Raw genomic sequence first — 26,053 nt, forward strand, 5'->3', positions numbered from 1 at the left:
AGGGTGGGGGGGGAGAGAGAGAGAGAGAGAGAGAGAGAGAGAGAGAGAGAGAGAGAGCACGAGCCCTCAAAATCTAGTAGGGGAGACAACATGCAAACAATTATGTAGAATAAATAAATAAATGGTCACCTAGGTGGCTCAGGGGATAGAGAGAGACTTGGCCTGGAGAAAGGAGGTTCTGACTTCAAATGTGGCCTCAGACACTACCAGTTAGACCCTGGGTAAGTCACTCTAACTCTGCTTCAGTTCCCTCAACTGTAAAATGAGGATAATACACAGTACCCATCTCCCAAGGTTGTTGTGAGGATCATTAACTGTGACGTGGTTAGCATAGTGCTTGGCACCCAGTAAGTGCTATATAAATGTTAGCTATAATTATAATAATTATTATTATTGACTGACCGGAAATGCCCAGAGTTGGGAGTTGGAGTGTTTTGCTTGTGGAACAATTCAATTCAATAAACATTCATTAATGCTATCCACAACCAAAGAAGGAACTGTTGGAGTCTGAGTGCAGCTCAAAGCCAGCTCTCCTCCACTTACTTTCCCTCATGAGATTTTTATTGTATGTATGTGCTGTGTGTCTTTTATCACAACATGAGGAATATGGAAATATGTATTGCATGAAAATACGGGTGTAACCTATATCAGACTATTAATCCCTGGGGAGGGTGGGAAGGGAGAAAAACTGATTTCTAAAATGTCAGAAAACAATTGTCAAAAATTGTTTCTACAGTAAGTAAAAAATAAAAATGAAAAATACTTAATTTAAACAATAAACATTTATTGTGTACGCCTACTATGTGCCAGGCACTGAGCTGGGCGCTGGGGGTCTAAAAGGAGGCAGAAGGCAGTCCCTTCCCTAGAGGAGCTCCCACTCTAATGAGCAGTCAGGGCGCCAGGGTCCCTGGATCGCGGAGTCGTGGAGAGAAGGAAGGGATCAGAAGGCTGAAGAAGCAGAAGATTCTGTATTGGGGTCCTCGAGCTGTGGGGCCGCTACAATTTAGAGGATGCTGACGGCCCTTTCTTAGTATTGGGTGTCAACACCTGGTTTCCCCATTCCTTACCGATACATATGTTGCGTGGGGGTGCGGAGGAGCGGGAGTGGGTGCGGAACCTGCAGGTAGCGAGCCAGCGCAGGGAAGGAACCGCCCTTCTTCCCTCCCTCCTTCCCACTCGCGCGTTCCCCCGGGTCTATAATTAGATAGATAGATAATAAGAGCTCCGCCCGTAGGGCGGGGATAGAGCTAACCCCATCCCACACTCCTACACGTCACTTTTCTCCACCCTTCCGTCTTTCCCTGCGGTAGCGAACTTCGCCTGGAGGTGGGAGCCCCGGCCCGTGGGCGGGGCCGGCGGCGGGGAGGTTTGTCCCTGGGCGCGCGCCGTCCGCGGCCAGAGCGCCTGCGCGTCTCAGGTGGCGGCATCCTTTTTCGGAACCCCAGCGTGAGGAGGGAGGCGGGAGAGAGTTCAGACCCGTCCCCGCGGGATGGCGTTCCGGCAGGCGCTGAAGCTGGCGGTCTGCGGGCTGGCCGGGGGCTCGGCTGCCGTGCTCTTCTCGGCCGTGGCCGTGGGGAAGCCGCGCGGGATGGGCGCCGGGGACACGGAGCCACGCTGGGCCGGCCCGGAAGCCCCGGCGTGGGCGGAGCGGCTGCGCCCTGGACCGTGCAGTGGCGTGTGGGACAGCAACTGGGATAAGTAAGGACCGGGGGACTAGCCCTCCCTCACTCCGGGCCTCTGACCCCAGACGGATAAACCTGATGACCCTGAGGTCTTTTCTTGGATCTTTGACCGTGTGGGAATTTTTAGCCAGGCAATCCTGGAGGGCTTCCTGGAGGAGGCGCTGTGGGGGTGGGGAAGGGTTGAGTAGCGGGGAGGAATGGCAGCAGCTGACTGAAGGGCACTATCCCAGGGCTACTCTTGGGGCAGGGAGATGAAGAGCCAGCGAGATAGATGAAGTCCGAGCATATACTCAGGAGGACCGAGGTGCGATCGGGATGATTGGAAGGACTGGCCCCTGGTGGTGGGAATACGAGGTCTGGATAGGTTTATGCCATTGTCTTTTGTTTTCTTTAAACTCTTACCTTCTGTTTAATGTCAATTCTAAGACAAAATAAAGGCTAGGCCAGTGATGGGCAAACTATGGCCCCCTGAAATGTTCTATACCTCTGCAGGATGTTATTCCTAATCTGACCAATACAATGAGTAGGATACAGTACAATGAAACTTCGAAAGAGTTGCCTTAGAAATAGACTGACAGATGAGCATTTCCTTTCCTTTGGCCCCCTCTTTAAAAAAGTTTGCTCATCACTGGGCTAGGCAGCTGGGACTAAGTGACTTGCCCAATGTCACACAGCTCCGAAGTGACTGAGGCCAGTTTTGAACCCATTCTCCAGGGCCTGGTTGTCAATCTGCTGAGCCACCTACCAGCCCCAGGTCTATGTCATGTCAAACAGCTTTAGTATTTTATGAACTGCTTTATTTTATTATGCAGGACACCATGATTTTACATAATAAATTGCTTTGTATCTTAGGGAAAAAATTGACACCAATCTTTATTAAATTGGGGAGGGCCATCAAAAATAAGGTATTTTCTCAGCTCAGAAGGGGGAGTAAAAGAAGGCATAAGTAATGGTGTAAGGCACTTGGGGAGGAATTTGAGAGGTCCTTTTTGTTTTTTTCAACCCCTGTCCTCAATCTTAATTCTGCCATAAGAAGGTGATGAGTTGGGCATAGTTACACCTCCAGTTTAAGAGCAAATTTCTTAGACCTTTACCCTAAAAATCAGAAACATTTGTTAGGCACCTATTAGGTGCAAAACCTTATGGTAAGTGCTTTGGTTCAAGTCAACACGCATTTATTTTTAGTATCTTCTTTTGCTGGGCACCCATGCTTAGTGCTGGGAAGGCAAAGATGAAAAAAAAAAAAGAACGTCCTGCTCTCCTTGAGCTCACAGTCTAGTATTAAACCCTGAAAACAAGTAAGAAATCAATTCTGGCCTGAAGAATCTGGAAAGGCTTTGTGGGGGAGGTGCATTTGTATTGAGCTTTAAAGGACAGGGAATATTTCAGTATATGTACCACTATAGGGACACATTCAGGTTTGGAGAGAATAGCAGGAACAGGTTGGGGGTGGCAAAAGGTGCATTGTTACCGATTTTTTGTGGCTGAATAAAAGGAAATGGCCAGGGATCAAATGATCTGTGACAGGTTCATGATAGCCTTGGGTCTAGAACTCAAGTCTTGTAATTCCATCTCAAGATTATTTACAGAAAGCTTAGAAGCTTGATCAAAGTCAAATTGTAGATTTTTACTTGCCAGGTGTTTAGTGGAGGGAATGTAAGAATTGTAAAAGGTCTCTGAATCCTATAGCAGCTTTTTATTTTAACATAGAGTGAGTAAAGAATGATTGATATTGTGAATAAAAGGCCTTGAGAGTCAGTAAGACCTGGGTTTAAAGTTTTGCTTTTGACCTATTTGTTATTAACTTTGTGACTTTTTGGGGCCACAGGCAACTCTGAACCCTTTATGAATTCTGGATCTGTAGGGGTGGAGGGAGTTTCCTACTCTGACAAATTGATTAATCTGGAGATCTGAACAAAACAAAATAATTATTAGGAAGTGGTACAGATAAAGGAACAAAATTGAGTGGATGTAAGTAATACTTGACACTAATGAGTGCTTACAGTAAAGTCAGCAAACCCTTCCTTAGAGGGATAGTCCTTGGCAGCAGTTGAAGAAATGTTCAGTAATTTTTTTTTAAATTTATGATCCTAGATTTAGAGTTGGAAAGAAACTTAGTAATTTTTTAGACTATGGTAGGTAGACTATGGTCTGAAGTCAATAAGACAAAGTTCAAACCTAGCTTCACTTTTCTTATCTGTCAACTGGGTATAATAATAGCATCCACCATCCAAGATTGTTGTGAGCATATGAAGAGAGAATATTTTAAAAATGTTTTAATATTAAGTCCCTATATAAATACAAGCTGCTATTACTATCTAGTGCAAACTTAATTTTACAGATGAGGTAGGAGCATCAGGTAAAGATAGGTCTCTGTACTTGGTACTGCAAGAGGAGATTCCCTAACCTGGAGAAGAGATAGAACACATCCAGAACATGACCTTAAAAGTTATCTAATCCAGTCCAGTCCCCTCATTTTATAGATAAGGAAACTGAATTGAAAGTAAGGGATCTGGCCAAAGTCACATAGGCAGTACAAGTGACAGGGCCAGACTTTGTAGGTTGGGAGCCCAAAGAACTGATTTTTTTTTTTTAAACCCTTATGTTCCATCTTAGAATCAATACTGTGTACTGGCTCCAAGGCAGAAGAGTAGTAAGGGGTAAGCAATGGAAGTTAAGTGAGGGACTTGCCCTTTTAAGTCACACAGCTAGGAAATGTCTTAAGGCAAGTTTTGAACCCAGGATCTCATGTCTCTACGCCTGGGTCTCAATTCACTGAGCCACCTAACTGCCCCTGATGTATCTTTTTTAAGGCCTAGATTTTTAATTCTTTTCTAATCAGATTATGGCTAATTTTAAGACCACATACCCTTTGCTTGTTTCCTGCAGCTATTTCTAATTCTAGTTTGTTTTAGAAAACTAAACTCAAAGCTGCAATAGTACTTACCCTAGAAGTTGCTTTTACAAATCCACTTTTAAAGAAATTAATAAATCTCTTGACTTTCTACACATACCTCTAAAATTGAATAAGACTTTTTCAGAAAGAAGTTATAGCATCCATTATTTTTGCAAATGGAAAACCTGTCAGTTGATTAAAGTGTAAATAAGTTTAATAATGAGTGTTATATGAGATTAGAACACAGAGCTGTTTGGCACCAACTCTCTTACATTTAACTATTTAGAGGTAATTTGTGAGACTGAAAGTGGGATACACAGTTTTCTTAGAAAATATACTCAGAGGGGAATTACATGGAAAGTCATAACATTTTATTTTTGAAAATTAGAAGAGAACCAAGGTCACTTATCAACCTGCGGAAAAGAAGTGTAGAAACTGGAGAAGAAGAGATTGCAACCAAACTGGATAACTTCAAAGCCAGAGCCACTCGGCATATCTTCCTGATCAGGCATTCCCAGTACAATTCAGATGGCTGCCTTGATAAGGATCGAACTCTGACTGAATTGGGTATGTGGGCCTCAACCTACAACTCTAGCGAGCACTTGCTTAATGTGAACCTTATTTTCTGGGAGAAAGATTCTTGATTAGTGGTGATGCTAATCCATGTATCTGTGACCTTTACTTTCTGCTGCTTTTGCCCTCCGTAGACCTTATTCTGGACTTGCTGGTCTTTGGGATTGTATCCCATTTATTTGAAGTCTAGTGGACCTCCATCCATCATTTTAGCTTTTTTAAACTAACAGCTTATGTAGGAAATTTCCATTTTGCCTCAAAATTCTACATTTGGGTCCATTTCAGCAGGTATTTGTTAAGGACCCACTATGGGCCACACGGTACTCAGCGCTGAAGTTATAAACACAAACTTAAAAAGGTTCTAGTAGGCACAGTGACATTCTCCCAGGGGATACAATGAGCACAGACAAGTAGCATTTCTGAGAACAGGGTAGGGGAGAGTATTAATGACTGGAGAATTCAGGAAGGCCTTGAGCAGAAGGTAGAACTGACACTGGGATTCCAGGGTGAAGATAGCATGGCATGCCATCCACATATCCCCAGTGCTCCAAGTTTCTTTACCTCTTCGAGGACCAGCTCAGTGTTGAAGTTACCCAAATGGAGCATTATTGAGCTAAGCATAAAAAGGGGCTAACTTTTCCCAAGAGCCTTTAGGTTCCTGGCATTTCCACAGGTTCGTCCAAGTAGACCCTTATGTCCTTTGGTATGTGAGCCACATCTCACACTGAAGATTTTCAGACTGAATGAATTAAATGCTTAGCAGCCATGTTGCTTGTGAATAATCAGGTGTTCCGGGCAGAATAGGTGCCAAATCAAATATTTTATTCTGCACGTATTAAAAAAAACAACAATCCAAGCTTGATTCAGTTTTCTTTGTGCTTTGTCATTAGAATTGTAAAATCTGTTTCTACTTTAAGGTCGTGAACAGGCTGAACTCACTGGTTGTCGATTAGCGAGCTTGGGCATTAAGTTTGATAAGATCGTGCATTCTTCCATGACCCGGGCAATAGAAACAACTGACATAATCTCCAAATACCTGCCAGGTAGGTGACTGCGTTGTCTTGACAATACTCTCATGTTCCAATTTGTATTGTGTGCCATGAGGAGAACAGTTGATGGACCTACAATAGGCTGTCAGGGCTGTCACCTTGACTTAGTGTTGTTTTCCCAAAAATTAATGTAAAATATTGTATTGTTCTGGTTTCTATTATTAACTAATCATAATCGACCTTTAGTGCTTTACAGCTGGTAGAAGCTCCTGAGCCTCTGTTACCTTATGAAGGAGGGAATACATAGGGGTTATTATCCCCATTTATAGATGAAGAGACCAGGCTCTCAGCCAGAGCAACTTGTCAGGGTCCCAGAACCTTGCAGTCCATTTGCACTGAACCACACTGCTTGTTACATTTGTAAAATAAGGGGCTGGACTAGATGTGGTAGTATTAAGGAGACCTGGGCAGCCTCTTTTCCATCCCTACAAAACCCAAGGGAAGAGAGCTAGAGTAACCTGGATTTCTTAAGGGTCTCCAAGCCCCTCTTGGAATGAACCTGTGCAGGCTGTCTTCCTGAGGTGGGGAAGACTCTTGTGGGCACTAAAGTTTCTGTTTCACCTTGAGTTGAAGGTAATTTTGGTGAAGAGTGATCCTGGTTGGCACTTCTGTGTTTCCCTGTTACTAGTTAACTACTTTCTGGAATAAGAATGGTGCTGCTGTGACATGGCTAGCTCAAGGCTACTTGTCCCTTGGGATGACAAGGCCCAAAAGCCTAAGTCAGCTTAGGGATGTTGAATAGACTTCCTTCAGCTTATAGGGTCACTTATGCCCAGTGTACATACTAGGCATCAGCCCTGTTCCCCAGCACCTTCCCCATGATGGGGGTACTGCTCCTTTCTCTGCAGGAGTCAACAGAATCAGCACTGACCTGCTACGGGAAGGCGCTCCCATCGAACCCGACCCTCCTGTATCTGAGTGGAAGCCAGAGGCCCGGGTAAAAAAACAAAACAGAACAAGACTTTCTTTCTGGGTGGCTTTTCATCTTTGGGTAGATATTTGCTTAGAAAATGTCACCTTGTGCAGCAGTGCTGAGACTTTGTCCAGGAAGGGTCTCTTTCTGCTCCATTTTCATATATGTCCTTGTATTTCTTCCTGTGTCCCTATCCCCACTCCCTCCTCTTAGATCTACCACCTCAAAACTGAGCTTTTTAAAAATTCCTCATCCAAGGGTCAGAAGGGGTATTTGTCCCGGACAGTCTGTTAAGTCTGTGATTCCCCACTTTGCCCTTAGCAGTATTATGAGGATGGAGCCCGCATTGAGGCTGCATTTCGGAATTTCATCCATCGGGCCGATGCCAAGCAGGAGGAAGATAGCTATGAAATCTTCGTATGTCATGCAAATGTCATCCGCTACATTGTCTGCAGGTAACAATGGGTGCTCTCTGTGATGAGCATCAGGCTTCCTTTGTGTTTTATTTCTAGGCATCTAGATGACACTGTGGATAAAATAGTGGGCTTGGAGTCAGGAAAGTCCTGAGTTTGAATTCTGCCTCAAACACTTAACAAGATATGTCTCTGTTTCCTCCCCTGTAAAAGGGGATCATTGTGGTAACTACCTGGCAAGGCTGCTGTGAGGATCAAATGAGATTTTTTTTAAGTGCTTGGCATATAGTAGGCACTGTATAAATACTTATTCCCTTCCCCTTTATACAGGTGTCCAAGAATCTTAAAACTTAAAACTTGGGACACTCTATGGTAGGATGTGTAGCGGTCACCAATTTTTGTTTGTCCTTGTCTGTGACTATTTTCCACTGAAAACAGTGGTTCGTGTTTAAAAAAAACAGAGTGCAGGCTTTGTTGAAGTAAAGATCTGAATTCGAATGGGTGACTGGTAAATTATGTTTCCTCATCTGTAAAATGAGGGTATGGAATAACTTCTCAAGTCCCTTCTAGTTCCCTGATAGAAGGTAGTAGATTTTTCATTTTTATTTTTAAAAAATGTTAAAAATGTTTTTGATGAACAAAAATCCAATTTTTCCTCTCCCTTTCCTTCCTCTCGATTGAAAAAGATGGAAAAATTCCTGTAACAAATGTGAATAGTTAAGCAAAACACATCCCCCAATTGAACAGGCCCCCCCAAAATATAGATGTCTTGATGAGTACTTTATGGCCATCCATCCTGTCTGTCAGGAGGCTGTCCTGTTGCAGTAGAGATACAAAAGATGTGGTTTTCATTTGTTATTTGAAATTTGGGTGGTAGCTTCCTCACATGATTAGTATTCTCCGAGCAATTCAGAACAGGACTTTGTCATTAGTGTCTAAATGGTTTGTTAATGCTACTCATTAGGCTGAACAGATTTCTTTTCTATAGTCAGTGTGCTGCCTGGTGATTTTGGAGAAGAGATCAACTTAAAAAGAACAGGCCTCTGAAACTTCTATGTCAAACCAGGACGATAGAAAGGCCTGCCTCATTTGTTTCTCTTTGTTATATATTTCACTATAGAAACAAATGAGGAACAGAATCCCCCTCTGATCTCCAAACATTTAATCCTGTCTATCTTAAAATGGAACCATACCCATAAGAAGTTTATTCTTTGCCCTCTTCTAGCTCAGTAAAATTCACAAAACTTAGTTTTTCTGTAGTTGTTTCAGCATCTTATACTGAAATGTTCCATTGCAAGAGAGAATGCTGACACGGGAGTTGGAGGGCTTGGGTTCAAATTCCCATTTGTCTATTCCCAGGGTCTCTGCCAGCTCTTAAGACTGATCCTGTGACCTCACTCTCTCAATCATTTTAGCCTTCGATTCTCGTATTCCTCTTTTTAGGGTGCCATATTCCTAACAGGTGAATATAGGGTCCAAATTTTTGCTCTTAAAAAGTGGCCGACAATACTGTATATTGCCATGTTACTTTCCTGAGGGTTTATAAGGTTTTTTTCCCATAACCACACCATTGATTTAGAATAGCTGCTTCTCTTGCAGCCTCAGCAGTTTTAACTTCTTTTATTTTTTGACAGTTTTTGTCCATCTAATGCATTGATGGCAAGCCTATGGCACAAGTGCCAAAGCTAGCATGCAGAGAGCTCTCTGTGGGCACATGCTGCTCCCCTCACCCCAGTTAATTACTAAAGAGGCAGAGGGACTAGGGTGGAGCTGCTTCCCCCCATCCCCAAATTCGAAGACATTTTTTCAATTCACTCGCCCCTCTGCCCAGCCACCCAATGGGAGTGCTTCTTCCTTCCCCTGTGTGGGTAAGGTGGGGTGGGCCATGCTGGGCACTCAGTGTGGGGGAGGGGCACAGCACAGGGTGGGGTTCGGGTGAGGCCCATCACACTGTCTCTAAAAGATTCACCATCACTGATCTAGTGCACATTGCTATTCAGAGGATGGGGGAGGGGGCAAAGAATTTAATATATTTGTCAGCCCCATTTCCAAGTGTCTGGTCTGTATAACATGGACTAATGTTTCTGCCGTTTTCCTCTTCCCAAGAGCACTGCAGTTCCCTCCTGAAGGCTGGCTGCGGATGTCCCTTAATAATGGCAGTATAACCCATCTGGTGATCCGTCCAAGTGGAAGGGTGGCACTAAGGACCCTGGGGGACAGTGGGTTCATGCCCCCAGAAAAAATCACCCGCACTTGAATGCCCACCTCCACAGTCCTCAGCTGCGTGTCCATTCATCTGGGTCCGTCTTTGTAATGTTTGGCTAGAATGCTGTGTTTTTTATAAGTATTTGGATCTTCCGTCTTGTTTTTCCTTTGCTGGCTACACTTCTGTCCTAAAGAGGCGTTTGATAGAAAAACTGTGCTTAAAGGCCATATTTCTGTCCAACACCTTCCTAGCCAGGGAGGATGAAGACGTCATCGAGACAGATGAGTGTCACAGGGTTCAGAAGTTTCTGGATATAGAGAAGTTACCTCTCTTTGACCAAAGCTTTTGTGTGATGAAAGGGAATAAAGTGGTAGGGTAGAAGTTAAAAGTTGTATATTTTCTATCCATTTGGATGTGGCATGACATTATGAATGTGCAAGTCACAAGAGTAAATTTTCATTATGAGAAGATAGCGCCTATAGCTAAATTTCCTGCCATTTGAGTCAGTCTGTCCCTTTGAAACAGAGGATTTCATAAAGCCAACAATGATGGCAGTTGTTACAGTGGGACAGTCTGATATGATCAATCATGCAGTTAAAGAACAGTTTACGCTAGTTCAAGTGATTCTTAGGTCCCTAGATTATTAAAACGTATTTTTCATTCTCCAAAAGACAGGTATCTAATTAAAGCTTCCTGACCATTTTTCTAGGCCCTTACCACCTGGTTTTGAAAACCGACTTCTTAGCCCAAAGTTGTGAAAACTTGTGAAAGCGGCTGGGATAACAAGACATTCCCATTTTTGTGGCTGTTCAGAAAAGATCTGAGCCATCCTAAGATGGATATCTGTTTGGAGATAAGTGAGCAGAGACTTCTGAACAGCTGAGGAAAAGCCACCAGTGTGTACCCAAGCTAAACAGTGAAGAGTGTTAACTTGGGGGGTGCTACCAGGTGGAGAGTTTTTAACAAAGGTTCTAATACTAGAAAGGATAATCTAGTCGAAGGTCTGTCAATGGCCCAAACTGAAACCTTTGCTTAAAATTCTAATCGAGGGTGCCTCTGATTGTTGCTAGTGTCTTATGCATACCAATTAAGGATTTAGCCACCAATAACCCTTAAGTGCTTTGGGGTATTTAGACAAAAAGTGTCTGTTCCAAATATTCTCTGGCCACGGATGTCTTAATTCAGGTAAAACAAGGTGGTAAGAAAATTACTGTGAAAAAGTGGTTTTAAGATTTTACTGCAATCAATCAATGCAAATAATTGGGATAACTTATCAATTTGTCTATCAACTTTTTTAATGTTTACACAATAAATTGTTTTATTTTATTGGTGTTAGTCATTAAGATGTTGTGCTTTTTTCCAGTTCCCCTCCCTCAATAAGCAAGTTGATCAGTACTTTGCTGTGTAGGAGGCCTGCTTTGTATTGAAGCAACAAAAATATTCCCTAATCAAAAATGCCTACATCAGTAATAATGCATATACCAAAGAATTGGACCAGATGACCTAACCAGAGCTAGGAGTCATCTAGTCCCATTCTTTTTTTTATATGAATAGCATTCATATGCTTTTAAGATTTGCAAAGCACTACAATTTTTGTCTCATTTGACTCTTTAACACCTACCTTGGAAGACAGATACTATTATCATCACCATTTTACAGATGAAGAAACCAAAGCAAAGGTTAAGTCATTTGTCCAGCACATGGCTAGTTAGTCATGTCTGAAGCAAGACTGAGCTCAGGTCTTCCAAACTCTAGTTCCAACATTCTATCCCCTGAGGTCCCCGAGCACAGACTGAGTAGAACTGAGATTTAACCAGAGTTCCATAACTTCATATCCAGTGCTTCTCCATGTACCATACTGCACCAAAGGCTTATTCATCCTTGTAAAAGGATTCACAAGTTTCCAATAAAAGCCAAAAATTGTATGTTTCCTGCCCTCCCTCGCCCTTCAGGTAAGGCAGTCTGGGTTGATGCCCTTGAGCACCTGGACTAGACTGTCCTCACGGCAGGGCTAAGAGAAAGAACTAGGGAAGGCCAACTATCACTTGGACATCTCAGCAGAAGCAATATTAGGATGAGACCAGGCAACAGGTACATCCATGGCAGGAAGAAGGCATGCGGGTCTGTGCCAAAATGTATTCTCTAGATCAGTGATGGGCAAACTTTTAAAAAAGAGGGGGCCAAAGGAAAGGAAATGCTTATCTATCAGTCTGTTCCTAAGGCAACTCTTTGGAAGTTTTATTGTATCCTCCTCATTGTATTCGTCAGATTAGGAATAACCAATAGAACATTTCAGAGGCTGTAGTTTGCCCATCACTGCTCTAGGATAATGTAGGCATAGCTCCTGCAATTAGGTTCAAAGCCAAGGAACTTTTGTAGCATCATGTTTTCTCATTCTTTTTAGATCTTTTTAGTTTAAGAATGCAATCCAGGGGCAGCTGGGTAGCTCAGTGGATTGAGAACCAGGCTTAGAGATGGGAGGTCCTAGGTTCAAATCTGGCCTCAGACACTTCCCAGCTGTGTGACCCTGGGCAAGTCACTTGACCCCCATTGCCTACCCTTACCACTCTTCTGCCTTGGAGCCAATACAGTATTGACTCCAAGACAGAAGGTAAGGGTTTAAAAAAAAAAAAAAAAAAAAAAAAGGAAGGCAATCCAGTAGGGTGTCCCTAAAACACCTACTTTATAAAGAATGATCCTGTTTACCATTTATTTAGAATAGTGCTTTAAAATTAACTTCATTGGTTTTAGATCTTGAGAAACACAGAAGGCTAGGTTGGTTATAGAGAGTGCTGGCCTCAACCATACACAAAACCCAATCTGGGAGAAGGAATGGTTTGAGGGGTCTGACAGCCTCTTATTGCTGGCCTACCTGAAGTGAAATAAGGACTTACAGGTCTTCATGAATGCTATAGAAGCTGTAACAAAAGCAGTATTTTGCCAGGAAGCTGTTAAAAGGTAAGGCCTTTGTAAAACCTTCCAAGTTTTACCTAAATAGAAACCACTATAACTAACTGGGTTAGACATAACAAGGAGACTCAGGATGGGATAAAAACAAGACTAGGTCACACAATTACTGGCCTAACTGCCTGATCTTAGAAATTCAACAAGTGTTTTAAGTATTTACTCTGTGCAATGGAGGAAACTGAAGCCCAGACATTCAATGGGTTGATGGACATGAACAATAAAATAGATCTAGAATTTGACAACAAAACTAGCAACCAACTATAACCTACCTAGTTGAGGTCTTAGTTTAAAACCTATGACACATTTCTAAGCAAAGAGCAACTGAAGACACTGATCTGACCATACTGGTGGCAAGAAATGGGCAATATTAATCTGACACTACTATGGGCAGTCTTAATATGAAATGGCTCCTATTTTTCCATTGAAATTGTTTTAAATAGGTGATTTGGAAAGGTATTCTATTTCCTAAGAATTTCAGTTATGTCTCTGATCACCTTTTTAGGCCACTCCATGTATAAAAACAAATAACTGATTTTTAAAGCAAACCACAAAATGATCATAACCTTGGGTAATCCTTTTTGAGCCTTATCGCTCCTCCACCATAAAAGGAGGTCTGGATTGTCCATCTCAGCAATGATTAATCTGTGTTCCATTCTACCATCTACATCCTACAGTCCCCTTTCCAGCTCTTAATATACTGTGATAGTTCCTGTGCCATGAGTTTTATTCTAACATTCTTTTTCCTTTAGAAGAATCTAGAGCAGTGATTCCCAAAGTGGGCACTACTGCCCCCTGGTGGGTGCTGCAGCGATCCAGGAGGATGGTGATGGCCACAGGTGCATTTATCTTTCCTATTAATTGCTATTAAAATTAAAAAATAATAATTTCCAGGGGGCTAAGTAATATTTTTTCTGGAAAGGGGGTGGTAGGCCAAAAAAGTTTGGGAACCACTGATCTAGAACAGTGATGGCAAACCTTTTAGAGCTGGAGTGCCAGGCCCCACCCTACTGAGTGACATGCCCCTACCCCCTATCATATCACTATCTAGGGTATATTTGCACTAACACAGAGTATATAGTATTTGTGTCATTAAAAAAAAAAACAACAAACAAGCGTTAAAATGCCTGCTTAAAAAAACTTTAAGAAATGTAGATTCAAGTCTCATTTGAAAAATCATTATTAGGGGTGATATCCCATAAGCATTTATTTTTTAGGGAATTACAAAACTTGGTGTTAAGATAAATCAAGTCCTTTCTGAAAGCTGAGACACCATCATCTCTAACACTCAAACATTTCAAAGATCTCTTAATTCTACTGGAGATTAAGGCTCAGAATTAATGGGGTTCACTCTCCTAGGCCTTAGGTGAAATATTATGTTTCTGAGCACACAGTATTTCAAGTTGAAAGGGACTTTAAAGTTAAGCTCTTCAGGTCCAAGTTTCAACACAAATCACGTGCATGTTATTTCCCCCAAGTGGCATCCAGCCTTCATTTAAAGGTGTTGTGGCAATCCCTTCCCTTTCTGGACTGTTATAAATGATAGTGAGTTTTGTTTTAAGCTGGGTCTCTGTCTTTTGCTTTGCAATTTCCCATTTAGTTCCTAGTCCTTAATTCTGCCCTCTGAAGTCAAACAGAACTCCAGTCATTCTTTTTCATGACAGGTTCTCAAATATTTGTAATGTAGCAATCTTATCTGTCCCCTCAAGAGTGTTTCTTCAAGCTAGATGTTATCAATCCCTTCAATTGATCTTCATATGGCATGGTCTCTGGGCCTATCATCATCTTGTCTTCCTCTGGGCAATTACCAGTTTGTCAAAATCCTTCCTCAAATATAGTGCCTACATTTAACAATGCAACAGGTATGGTCTGAGGACTATCACCTCCCATGCTTGCCTCTTTGCATCCTGTTATTAAAGTGCATGTTTGGTTTTCCACTTCACAGTTTACTCATTAGGCTTGAGGTCTACAAAATCTGATGTTCAACCTTCCCAGTGATCAATCTTTTTGAAATTAGTTATTTCCCCCAGCAATTGTTGGTTCATAGAATTGGACACGAGGGGGGAAAAGTAAGGCTGCTTTGTCTTTATAGATGATTTACAAGGGTCAAAGTCAAGTTCATAACATTCATCTATCCCATATCTTCCAACCACATTTTTGCAACAGCTTTTAACTACTTGATCATTTTTCAGTGAAAAAATAAGCAATGGTAAGATTTCAGCATATCTCTTTCAATCAGTGAAATAGAGTAAAAGCAACTTACATTTCTGCTAAAAATGTTAACTGCTAAAAAAATTTTTTTTCAATTAAATTGAATGCATTCCAATATAGTTTTCCAAGAAGTCCTTTCCCTTTGTTAACTAGGGTGTTAAGGCTACCTACCTCAGTTCCATTTGCACAAAAAAAGAACAAAGTTCACAGCAAATGTATCACACACACACATTTCATAACCTCACAAACAAAGAATTTTACAATTAAATTTTTCCCCAACTCATTAACAAAATCAATCTGTGGTAAGATGTTTCAGCTGATAACAGAATCAGGTCCTTTCTAGGCTGGAATATTTAAGGATTTTAAGAAATGAAATGACTAAAAATAGTAGATGAATCCATCAGCATTTTAATATCATGAATACTTTCCAAAATAGGGTTTAAAATACTATTAAGAAAGATACTCTGTCCAAAACTAAGAATATTATGAACTAAAAATAATTTATTTCATTAAGTGGTACAAAGCATTATGATATAAAATGTAGTCTAACTTAGGACACTTGATGAATCAATGTGCCAATTTGCTTTGCAGCAACCTTTTTTTTTAAAAAACATCAGTACAGAACATAGTATAAACACATGAGAGACGAGCATATTGCATCTAGGAAAAGTTATCTGAAAAACACTGTGACCAAGAAAAAATGGACACTGTAATTTTTATTTCCATCTTTATGTATAAAAGGAAAGTTAATACTAATACTTTAGTATATTGGCTAGTGTAACAGGGAGTCAGCTTGGAGAAATTTCCCTCCACTGTGAATACAGTATCAGTATTTTGGTTCTTATTTAGAATAATGCTCCATTCTTAAGAGGACACATGACTTCCATCGACTTACTGCCCAAATTATCTTGTACACAACAAATTAAACAACTGGGTAATAATCTTTACAAATTCAAAATCTACAGCTTGATTCCAAAACTCAGATCTAGCTCCAGTCATCATGCAGAAGTAACAGCCTCCCATGTATATTTCGATTAAAAATTCCTACAAAGGAAATAAACATCTTAAGTCCTCAAACTTAAGATGTCAGCTTACACCTTTAAAAAAAGGAAGATCAAAAAATTATTTTTTGTCCGTTTGTTTTTTAACAAAAGGCACTATTAAGTTCACAACAACATGAAGAGCAATTGTGGAGGTCACATATAACCTCCGTTGTATTCAGAAAAGGGTACAACTTACATAGGGAGCAACTGCCCTACACCAGCCTCAGAAATCAACCAGCACTCTCGAATGATTCGTGCCTGGGTGATTTGCTCCATTCATGTTCTCCTGCTTCTAAAACATTAAAGAGATTTCTACAAATACTTTTTATAACCCTCATTCCTTCAAATTTCTAAGCAGGGCTTACAGTTCCCTGATGTCTAGGCCAGGATAAGCTATATGTCACTAGAGAGGGGCCCTGCTCCTGCCCTCCAGTAAGGCAGTGCCCACACTTCTGCCAAACAATCTATGGCTCCTTCCCAAGGCTAAGGCACAGGAGATGTTTGCCACTGCGACTTTCTGAGGCAGCTTCAAAGCTCAGGAACTGGTGTGAGGATTTCTTTTAAGTCCAAAGAATGGGGTCACACACACTAACCTGCACTATGAAACCCTGGCTGGTAAGAAGGGTCTTAAGTTATTGCTAGTGTCCATGGTGCAACCACTTCATTTAGTTCTCTCACAGGTAAAAAGCCCAGTTTTTATTTTTAAGTCAACTTTTTTAATGCTTCCAGTCAACTAAATTATCAACATCTCAGACACTGATGTTTACAAGAAAGAAAGAATTCTATGAGGTTTTCATTCAGCAACCTCAACACGATTTTCTTCAAGCCAGCTTGGAATGATGCTGTAGTTTTAGTCAGAGAGTTGTTTCTCTCAATCATGTACTGAATATTCAAAGCCAAATTTTACCAATTTTTTCCTTTTTTATAAACAAAGTAAAAGCCTAATAAAATGTGAATTGATGAAATTTTAGGAGGTAGAAGATAGCTAATTCTGACCAAGTGTGCTGACTCCCCCAACATTTAGAATCATCTGCTTAAGATATTTAGCTGTTCTTTGACAGGTAATCATGTATTTCACCCAACACCCAATTCTGTCCAAATGGTAAAAGGGGTTATCATATTGTTCTATTATGAAGATCCTCATTTTTATTAAGAATCACTAATTAAAACAATCTGAATTTATAACTGCTTTATCAGACAGGATAACTTAAAAATTTGTATCTGAATTAACACTTTGCTAACTCACAAGTTGATAGTTATCTACCTGGGATATTAAACAATATATATTTGCATTAAAAAAATTATACATATGTCCTCTTCAAATGAGGATTAATAAATAACCAGAATACATTCTCTTGTGTTAAATTCAACAAAACTTTCATCTATGTGCCTCCCTACTTTTAAACAAACAAACAAACAAGAACAAAAGAAAAATTAAATGGGGTCCCCAGAAGAAAGATCCATCTTCTAGAGGGTAGGTGGCTCTGCAGGGTGACCTAACTTTAACAGCAGGTTTGCATATGCAGGGCTGTACCGACCAGGGCTCCCCAAACCAAGTGAACATGTAGAATTGCTGTATTTCCCTGGGCTCCCTCTTCTAGGGCTGGAACACAAAGAACTTCGAGGTGAACCTAAAGTTGAACACTGGGATCTGAATTTTCCTTTCAATGCCGGACTTGGCCAGCTAGAGGGGAGAAAAGGGAAAAGAATGTTACTACCACATTTTGTAATTTATATAGCTAGCACAGAAACAAACACTTATGGACTCTGGACATTTGCATCACAGAAAGGAACTGGAGACAGGCTAACAGGCAGGAAACAAAGCCTACCAAGCACCAACACTAGCCCTCAGAAGTTTGGCAGTTCCCAGTGCCCTTGTGGGCATTCAGAGTGAACTAAAAGGCCTGTTTTTATCCATGAGGATTCATCATGGGGTCACTGTGCTTCTCATAAAGATACCTTGCTCCTAGTGAACACCTCATCAGCATTCATGGCCCTAACTCTTCTGTGTGATGGTAGATCAGAGCTAGGAGGGACCACCCACAAGGAAACTCAGGCTCAGGGAGATTAAGCAGGTGACTTATCCAAGGTCACAGAGGCGGTGGAAATAAATGAATTATGAATCCAGGCCTTGGGATCTCTTTTCAACGGGCACACACTATTCATCCCAGCTCACCAAAGCCTATCAACTGCCCCCAATCCAAAATTTTTCACTTATGCTGCCAAGGAAAGATTACAGAATGACACATTTTACAATTAAGATTGGGCTTGGGACTGGACTTGTGATTTTAAGGATGGACTACACCCAGGCAAAGAATCTTCTCTCTGCAGGCTGGTACCATCTCTGCAACTATTTTAGATCAGGGAAATGACTTAAGGGTCACATAACCAGACACCTCAATGTGGGCTTGTCCACAAGTATTCCTGGCTCCAAAGCCTGCTCACTGTCCCCTGCAGGATGCTGTCCCCTCTATCCAGAATTCCAAAGGCAAATTCAAAACCTGCAATTCTAAGTTAGATCATAGGACATATCTGGGAGTCAATTATATGCAAATCTCATGATTCAAGGAGGGAACTACAAAGAATTACCATCTATATTCTATTCAATTTGTATCAATACCTTTGCCTTTCTAAAGTAGAAAAGGACTGAACAGTATTCTTCCACTTGCTGATAGCAGGGTATTTTTGAGGGTCAATGTCTACACGCTCTATAGCTGCTAAAACATCCCGGTCCAATTTGGATGGCTCTTCCCTAGAATATAAAATAAAATTAATTGAAAAAACAGCAAAGACCTTCCCCCAAATCTCTTGTTTTTTTCTAGTTTAAGTATGAGAATACCAGACTTTGTGTTTTTTATTCAAGAATCAGTATGTAAATAGATTTATCTACTACCACCAATAGCCTCTTTCCATGAAGAAAAAGCAATGACAGTGTTCATCCCAAGATACCTAACAAAGTATCACAGCCTAAACCACTGGAGGCCCAATTTACTTTATTTGCTTTAAAACCCTTACTTGGAATCAATACCAAATATCAGTTCTAAGGCAGAAGCACAAGGCAGTTGGGGTTAAGTGACTTGCTTAGGGTCACACAGCTGGAGGTCACATCTGAACCCAGGACCTCTTGGCCTTGGGCCTGGCTCTCTATCCATTGAGCCATCCAACTGCTGCCTTGAGGCAAAATTTATTAAAGCCAAAATTCTTGCCTGTTATGAAGCAGCAATAAGGCTAGTTTGGTATCAATGAAATGACCAATTTGGCCAAAGTGTTAGTAGGTGGATATTTTCCTTTCAAAGTAACATGTTGATCACTCAGGAATTGTAGTCTGGCATATTCCATGCCAGTTTTATTTAATCAGGACCCTTAAGTGCAATTTTATATGAACTCTAGACCTGTTACAAAAGTGTAAGCTCCTCACTAGGAAAATAAGATAAACTCAGAATTTTCTCTTTTCCATTCACAAGAGAGATTCTTAGGAAAGGATCAAAAATTATAGTTGTGCTTCCTGCCCCATCTAATGTACAAAAGCAGATTATAAACTGGAAATCAATAGGAAGATAAATTTGTTCATTAAAATTGCCCTAAGTTTCTCTGATGTCAAAAAAGACATCTTTAAAATGATTTTTAAATATAAAAGATGAAGAGTTCTTACAATAATTTAGCAGAAATTCCGAGTAATTTTCTACGAATAGGTGAAAAAAATGAATATAAAGTATGTACATACTTTATATTCATGTCTAGAAAGGGCTCTCGCAAAAGGACCATGGTATGTGCTGAGTAATAACTTAATAACATGCTTCCTACCCTTGAAGGAAGAATCTCTTGGCTCTTTCAAATGGAATCTTCGAAAACAGCCTTGGAGAAGGAGACTCCGAAGATAAAAGAGAAGAATCATACTGCAATTGAGCCTGGCTACAAAGCTGTGATCCTCCATCGGGAGCACTGGAATCCAAAATCAATCTATCAAATTCAGGCGACATTCCTTTTCCTGTCCTTATTTTGCCATTTCCACACTTGCCTACCAGATTAGCATCTTTTTCTGACAAGGAGCTTTCCTTTATCTGATTTGCACAGGCTTTATCTACCTGGTCTTTGGAAATTTTGACTTGAATCATTCTTGAAGTCAGAATCCTCTCATCTTCATTTTTGCCCATGACTTGGTTTGTTTTCTTGAAAAACCTATCTCCTTCGTCTTGCAAATTTAGTTTGTCAAATTCTGTCATCAAATTGGAGACAGGTGAAAGAAAGCTCTCTTTCCCACATTGTAACTTCTGCTTTTCCCTGCAGATGAGCCTGTCTTTAGGACTGCAAAACCCATTTCTGCTGGAAGAGATCCCCTTCTCATCATGTCTCTCAGGCAGGCCTGATGTGTCTATTACTTTTACTGTGTGCTCCATAGAGAGAATATCACCTGGTGAATCTCCAGAAATACCACTGGCAGGTTCTTGGGGAATAAGTGGCTGGCAGGTTTTCCGTGCTGCATTTTGTCTATTTTTAATTTCTTCTAGGCTTATGACATCTTCTTCTTCTAGAAATGCTCCCACAGAAATGGAGTTACTGCATTTTTTACTCCTGCCTGGATAAGACAAAGGGGGTGAATTTAGACATATGAATAGCAGATATCTATCAGATTTCTTATCATAATTTCCATGAACATATCTTCCATAAAAGAGCTAGGCAATAAGTAGTTTTAATTTATGCTATGTTTTCCTAAAGGTATATATTTGGTTATTTAAAATGCCTGATGATCAAAAATTTTTTGCATGATTTTGTGGAAACAATAGTTTTGATTAAAAGGTATTCAACACAAGTTAAACCAATGGCTGGCACACATTTCCATTCAAAGGCACTTTGCTAGAAATATAATAACAAGCACAAATGTCATATTGTATAAAGTATCATGTTATGAACCTGAGGTAACAGCATGATGATCTTGTCAACTCCATTAAAGAAGAGCTATATGAAAGCCTATGTTCAAAGGCAAGCGAAAGCAAGGTTCAACTCCAACTGGTCTATCACTTCTAGCCATTACTCATGATACCAAAAAAAAAGAGAAAATAATTCTTAATTTCTAGGCTGTCAAGTCAGCAGTAATAAAAATTCTACCAGATCATGTCAAAATTTCAGTGTTTCACCTTTTTTTCAGGTCATTTCTCCCTCTAAAATTTTTCATGTGTGGGTATGCATGCAAGTGTGATGGGGAAAGGGAAGAGAAGGAATTGCTGTTTGTTTGGTTTGTTCATTACATTTTTTACAATTCTCTATCAAAGCCTCAAAGAAAAATGTGAATTGTTCTCAAGCCAAAAAAGAATTCCTAAACAATCTGAAAAGGAATTTTAAAAATAAAATGAGAGACATTTAAGGAAAATTGGGAAAAGAAATGAGTGATGCAAGGAATTAATGGAAAAAAGCATCAACAGTTTGGGGGTATAAGAAATTGCTGATGAAAATAATACCTTAAAAAATAGAATAAGCCAATTGGTTAAAAAAAAGCAAAAAAAAAAAAAATCCATGAAAGAAAAAACTCTTTAAAAAGCAGAACTAGCCAAATGGAAAAGTAGATACAAAAACTCACTAAAGAAATTAATTCCTTAAAAATGAGAATTGGGCAAGTAGAAGCTAATGACTCTATGAGACATCAAGAAACAAAATGAAATCAAAAGAAAAAAAAAGAAGAAAATGTGAAATATCTCATTGAAAAAGCAACTGACCCGGAAAAGAGATCCATAGAGATAATTTAATAATTATTATGCTCCCTGAAAGTCATGACAAAAAAGTACATAAGGCATCATATTTCAAGAAATTATCAAGGAAAACAGCCTTGATATCCTAGAAACAGATGGTAAAATAGAAATTGAAAGAATCCACCAATCAACTCCTATAATAAATCCTTAAATGAAAACTCCAGGAACACTATTGCCAAACTCCAGAGCTCCCAGGTTAAGGAGAAAATGCTGGAAGCAGACAGAAAGAAAGAATTCAAATATTGTGGAGTCACAGACAGGATAACACAAGTTTTAACAACTTCTACATTAAAGGATCAGAGGGCTTGACAAATGAGCTAAGTTTCCAACCAAGAATCATCTACCTAGCAAAACTTCTGAATATAATCCTTCAGGGAGGAAAATGGATATTTAGTGAATAGAGGATTCTCAAGTATTCCTGATGAAAAGAAAAGAAGAGAATAGGAAATCTGACTTTCAAATACAAGACGCAAGAGAAACATTAAAAGGTAAAAAGGAAAGAGATATCATAAGGGTTTCAATAAGGTTAATCTGTTTACATTTCAGCATGGGAAGATGATACTTATAACTCCTAAGAACTTTATCATTATTAAAGCACTTAAAAGGAGACTATCTAGACAGAGGATATGGGTGTGAGTTGACTATGATGGGATGATATATAAAAAAAATAAAATTAAGAGGTAAGAAAGAAGAACACACCGGAAGATGGGACAGGAAAAAGTAGAAAGAGTAATTCTCTCATGTAAAAGAGGTATGAAAAGATCTTTTATAGTAGAAAGGAAGATGGGGTAGGGGTATGTGGCTGACAATACTTCAACTTTATTCTCATTGGAATTGGCTCAAAGAGGGAATAACAATCAGTTGAAGATGGAAATCTATCTTACTCAGAAGGGAAGTAGGAAGGGAAGGGAATTAAAAGGGCAGGGAGGAGCTGACAGAAAGGAGGGAAGACTAGAGGAGGCAAGAGTCAGAAGCAAAACATTTTGAAAAGGTAGAGAGTGAAAGGAGAGAGAAGAATAAATAGGGAAGAAAATAGGATAAATCAAAAACATAGTAATCATAAATGTGAAAAAAGTTTTATAGCAAGTTATTCCAATAAAGGTCTTTTTTCTCAAATATATAGAGAACTGAGTCAAATTCATAAGAACACAAGTCATTTTCTAATTGATAAGTGGTCAAAGGTTATAAACAGGCAATTTTCAGATAAAAAAAATCAAAGCTATCTGTAGTCATATGCAAAAACCATCTATATTACTATAGATTAGGGAAATGCAAATTAAAAACACAGAGATACCACCACACACCTATCAGAATAGCTAACATGACGCAAAAGGAAAATAAATGTTGAAGGGAATGTGGGAAAACTGGCTCACCAAAGCACTGTTGGTGGGGCTGCGAACTAATCTAACCATTCTGGAGACCAATTTGGAACTATGCCCAAAGGACTATAAAACTGTGTGTATACTCTCTGAACCAGCAATACTACTACTAGGTCTGTATCCAAAAAAGAAAGAAAGAGAGGTAAAGAGGGAGAGAGGGAGAAAGGGATGAAGAAAGGAAGGAAGAAAAGGTCCTATATGTACAAAATTATATGTAGAAGCTCTTTTCTGTGGCAAAAAATTGGAAATTGAGGGGTTCCCTATCAATCGGAGAATGGCTGAACAAAGTGTGGTATATGATTGTAATAGAATACTGTTATGCTGTGAGAAATGAGAAGCAGGATTGATTCAGAAACCTGGGAAGACTTTTATGAATTGACACAAAGTGAAGTGAGCAGAACTAGAGAACAATCCACACAGTTAACAGCAAAATTGTATGATCAGTACTATGAATGACTTAGCTATTCTGATTAATACAATGATCCAAGGCAATTCTGAAAGACTTATAAAAATTATGTCTCCAGAGAAGAAAATGATGGAGTCTGTATGCAAATGAAACCAAATTTTGTTTTACTTTCTTTTTTTGGTCTATATTTTCTTTTACATGACTAACAGAAATGTTTTGCAAGAATGCACATATATAATCTATTTCAAATTGCCTGCCTTCTCAATGAGCAGGGAAGGGATGGAGGAAAAGGTTATAGAACTCAAAAATTTCTTAGATGAATGTTAAAAATTGTTTTTATATGTAATTGGAAAAAATATGTTTAAAAAAGGTACAAAGAATCAATTTTCAATGGAAATAAGCAGGTTGCCAAATCTATTCTCCTGGAAGTCTGACTCTTTTCTATATTTCAGACAAGGGAGTCATGATTATTGTCTTCAAACAGCTGAAGGGCAATCATGCAGAATAATTACTGTGTATGTTTCCTGAGAGTAGAACAAGGACCAATGGGTGAAAGCGATAGAGGGAAATTTTGAATTTATATACGGTTTTCATCATGAGAGGATGAGCAGGCTGGTTATAGGATATATTCAAGAAGAAATCATATGACAGCCAGGAATATTATAGAAGGGATTCCTGAATAAAGTAGGAAGGAGGCACTAAATGACCTCTGCTAGATTTCTATGAATTGCTACATATGAAAGTTACCCAGAACTGAAGTCTCTACACTCACCTTAATACTATAGTTTAACTACACTGGGTAAAAGGACATGTGCAGAAACAGAAAACATTTAAGAAATACATAAAAGAAAAAAAAATAGCAAAAATTATCTGCAAAGCATATACTGTAGACAATGGTTCTGACAGACTCTAAAGGTTATAAGTTTAAAAAGTATTGCTAGTTGGGGCAGCTGGGTAGCTCAGTGAATTGAGAGCCAGATCTAGAGACAGGAGGTCCCAGGTTCTAATCTGACACTTTCTAGCTGTGTGATCCTGGGCAAGTCACTTAACCCCCACTGCCTAGCCCTTACCACTCTTCTGCCTTAGAACCAATATAGAGTATTGATTCTAAGACAGAAGGTAATGGTTTAAAAAAAAAAAAAAAAAAGAGTACTGCTAGTTATGACTAGTGCATGTCAGGCATGAAGATTCATAACTCATTTTGGCAACAATCTTGATTTTTTACTCTATCATATATAAAGGCAAGCTAGAGTTATGTGTGGAATAAATTTGAACTTTTCAATGGCAGGGGCAAAAGAAAGCCAAAAATGATCAGGAGAGAAAGAAACTACAAAGAACCAATGTTTGACTTATTAAAGATATCATTCTTAGGGGGCAGCTAGGTGACTCAGTATATGATAGAGATAAGATTGAAATCTGGCCCCAGATATTTTCTAGCTGGGTGACACTGGCCAAGTCATTTATCTCCAATTACCTAGTTCTTATTATATTCTTCTGTCTTCAATTGTAAGACAAAATGTAAGGGTTAAAAAAAAAAAAGATATTGTGCTTGGTAGTTTGAGATATGGATAGCATTTTTTTATAGCAACCAAATCATATAAATCTATTTCTCACCAGAAGTATTATAAATTTTAGATCTGTTGGGGGTTTCATTTTCTCCTGTTTCTTGGTGGCCCATCTTGCTCATTTCAAGTTGCCCCAGATATTCTTCTAATTTTCGAAGGCCTTCCTGGGAAGACAGATCAACAAAACAGTCCAAGAATTCCCAGTATTCAACCCATGGATATCCCAGCTCATGGGCTAACTCCCTGTAGTAAATAAAACAAAATGCATCAATTGTAGAAGCTGGAAAAGCTTTTTACTTTTATTTTATCCTTAACTTGAACTCCAAGTATTTATACTTTACATTTATAAAATCTCTTTCCATCTAAGACAACATGAGGCAAACTTTTAATAAAAAGTTCCATATAGAGAGTTCATAAATTAGTGGAGAAAAAACATGAACAAAATAATCAAAGGAATTGGATTTTTGGTTAAGAAGATTACAGAGTAAAAAATCTTAAAAAATGGTACCCTTTCTCCAGAGTTATGCAAAGCAATGTTTGGCTACTATTTTCATTATTGAAGTAGTCCTTTTCAAAAAATGAGATTTTTCATTCAATATTACAAGTTGGGAAAATGAAAATTTGAACCTTTCCTTGAATACCTTTCTCATCCACAAGCAAATGAAAACTTGTCATATCATCATAAATCACTTATCTTATATACCAAAATGTGCCTTAAGAATTTTTTTTAACCCCTATCTTCCGTCTTGGAGTCAATACTGTGTATTGGCTCCAAGGCAGAAGAGTGGTAAGGGCTAGGCAATGGGGTTAAGTGACTTGCCCAGGGTCACACGGCTGGGAAGTGCCTGAGGCCAGATTTGAACCTAGGACCTCCCATTTCTAGGTCTGGCTCTCAATCCACTGAGCTACCCAGCTATCCCCTGCCTTGGGAATTTTTGCTTGATAAGACCGTCAATCCAATTTAATAATCAAATTCCACTGCTGTTCCTGTTCCTGAAAATGTAGTACT

The 26,053-nt window shown here is 39.5% G+C and overlaps 2 protein-coding genes across 3 annotated transcripts in view; one reads left to right on the plus strand and one right to left on the minus strand.

The window, feature by feature from the left end:
* The first annotated feature begins 1,489 nt into the window (after window positions 1-1,489).
* PGAM5 (PGAM family member 5, mitochondrial serine/threonine protein phosphatase) lies at window positions 1,490-11,058 on the plus strand. 2 transcript variants are annotated; one of them, XM_044658711.1, is made up of 6 exons: window positions 1,490-1,698; window positions 4,967-5,145; window positions 6,069-6,194; window positions 7,049-7,137; window positions 7,435-7,568; window positions 9,633-11,058. In XM_044658711.1, the coding sequence occupies exons 1-6, from the start codon at window positions 1,490-1,492 to the stop codon at window positions 9,781-9,783; spliced, it is 888 nt and encodes a 295-aa protein (XP_044514646.1). In that variant the 3' UTR covers window positions 9,784-11,058. The 2 variants fall into 2 exon arrangements, with proteins under 2 accessions (XP_044514646.1, XP_044514647.1); XM_044658712.1 differs by having other exon boundaries at window positions 7,438-7,568.
* Window positions 11,059-17,236: 6,178 nt separating this feature from the next.
* The window catches only part of ANKLE2 (ankyrin repeat and LEM domain containing 2), a 44,075-nt gene continuing 35,258 nt past the window's right edge, over window positions 17,237-26,053 (minus strand). The window contains exons 10-13 of the mRNA XM_044658714.1: window positions 25,094-25,287; window positions 19,755-20,526; window positions 18,571-18,702; window positions 17,237-17,634 (exon numbers count right to left, since the gene is read on the minus strand). Of these exons, the coding sequence (XP_044514649.1) occupies window positions 17,418-17,634; window positions 18,571-18,702; window positions 19,755-20,526; window positions 25,094-25,287 (1,315 nt within the window). The 3' untranslated portion in view covers window positions 17,237-17,417. The remainder of the gene's footprint in view (window positions 17,635-18,570; window positions 18,703-19,754; window positions 20,527-25,093; window positions 25,288-26,053) is intronic.

The sequence above is a fragment of the Gracilinanus agilis genome, chromosome 1 (genome assembly GCF_016433145.1).
Source record: "Gracilinanus agilis isolate LMUSP501 chromosome 1, AgileGrace, whole genome shotgun sequence".
NCBI classification, from domain to species: Eukaryota; Metazoa; Chordata; class Mammalia; order Didelphimorphia; family Didelphidae; genus Gracilinanus; species Gracilinanus agilis.